Source organism: Meleagris gallopavo (assembly GCF_000146605.3).
Source record: "Meleagris gallopavo isolate NT-WF06-2002-E0010 breed Aviagen turkey brand Nicholas breeding stock chromosome 15 unlocalized genomic scaffold, Turkey_5.1 Chr15_random_7180001948642, whole genome shotgun sequence".
NCBI lineage: Eukaryota > Metazoa > Chordata > Aves > Galliformes > Phasianidae > Meleagris > Meleagris gallopavo.
The window spans coordinates 1-1,255 of NW_011098556.1; the positions used below are offsets into that span (position 1 = coordinate 1).

A 1,255-nucleotide genomic window follows, 5' to 3' on the forward strand; every position below is an offset into this window, starting at 1 on the left:
GCCGCCCTCCCACACCGAGTAGCTCACGCGCCCGTTGCCCGCCTCGTCCGGGTCTCGCGCCCACAGCCGCGCCAGCTCCGCGCCCGCCGCGTTGTTCTCCCGCGCCAGCACCGTGTACACGGCCTGCGCGAACGCCGGCGCGTTGTCGTTCACGTCCGACACCGGCACCCGCAGCCCGCGGCTGGCGCGCAGCGGCGGCGCCCCGCCGTCCTCCGCCCGCACCTCCACCTCGTACTCCGACACCCGCTCCCGGTCCAGCGCCTCCCGCAGCACCAGCGAGTACGAGCCCGCGAACGTCGCCACCAGCCCGAACGGCGACGGCGGCCGCACCGCGCACCGCACCCGACCGTTCGGCCCCGAGTCCCGGTCCGACACGCTCAGCAGCGCCACCACCGTCCCCAGCGCCGCGTCCTCGGGCACCGGCACCGACAGCGACGTCACCCACACCTCGGGCGCGTTGTCGTTCACGTCCAGCACCTCCAGCTCCACGCTGCAGTGCCCCGACAACGGAGAAAAACCTTTATCTCTTGCTTCAAGGCGAAAATCGAACGTACTTACTTCTTCGAAATCTAAGGTACCCGTGAGTCTGATCTCCCCTGTCTCTGGATGGACAGCAATTAGATCTTTTCCACTGAGTGGAATGAAGCTGGTGGCGCTGTAGGTCACTTCGCTATTAATTCCCTCGTCCGGGTCCGTGGCTGCCACTCGCGCCACCAGCGTCCCCTCCGCCGCGTCCTCCGGCAGCTGCACTTTATACACCGACTGGTTGAACTGCGGCGCGTTGTCGTTCGCATCCAGCACCGAGATCACCAGCTGCACCGTGCCCGTCAGCGCCGGCCTGCCCCCGTCACTCGCCGTCACCACCAGCCGGTGCTCCGACAGCGACTCGCGGTCCAAAGGTCTCTTCAATACAAGATCAGGTATAATATTCCGATCATTTGCTCTTTGTAATTCCAGAGCGAAATGCTCGGACGGGCTCAGTGTATACGAGAGCTGCGCATTCGATCCGATATCTGCATCCGACGCGCCCTCCAGAGGGAAACGCGACCCGGGCAGAGAAGATTCCGCGATGCTGATGTTTTTGGAGGCGGCGGGGAAGCGCGGCGCATTGTCGTTGATGTCGGTGACCTCCACCTCCACGTGGAAGACGCGCAGCGGCCGGTCCAGCAGCACCTCCAGGCGCAGGGCGCACGGCGCGCTCTTCCCGCACAGCTCCTCCCGGTCCAGTCGCGAGCTCACCACCAGCGCCCCGCTC

The 1,255-nt window shown here is 66.1% G+C and overlaps 1 protein-coding gene across 1 annotated transcript; it reads right to left on the bottom strand.

The window, feature by feature from the left end:
- Nucleotides 1-6: 6 nt before the first annotated feature.
- Nucleotides 7-1,251, bottom strand: LOC104915508 (protocadherin alpha-5-like; the record flags this gene model as incomplete). Its single annotated transcript, XM_010726417.1, has 1 exon — nucleotides 7-1,251. A coding segment is annotated over one exon (1,245 nt), but the record flags the coding sequence as incomplete, so codon positions are not given.
- Between the last annotated feature and the right edge of the window lie 4 nt (nucleotides 1,252-1,255).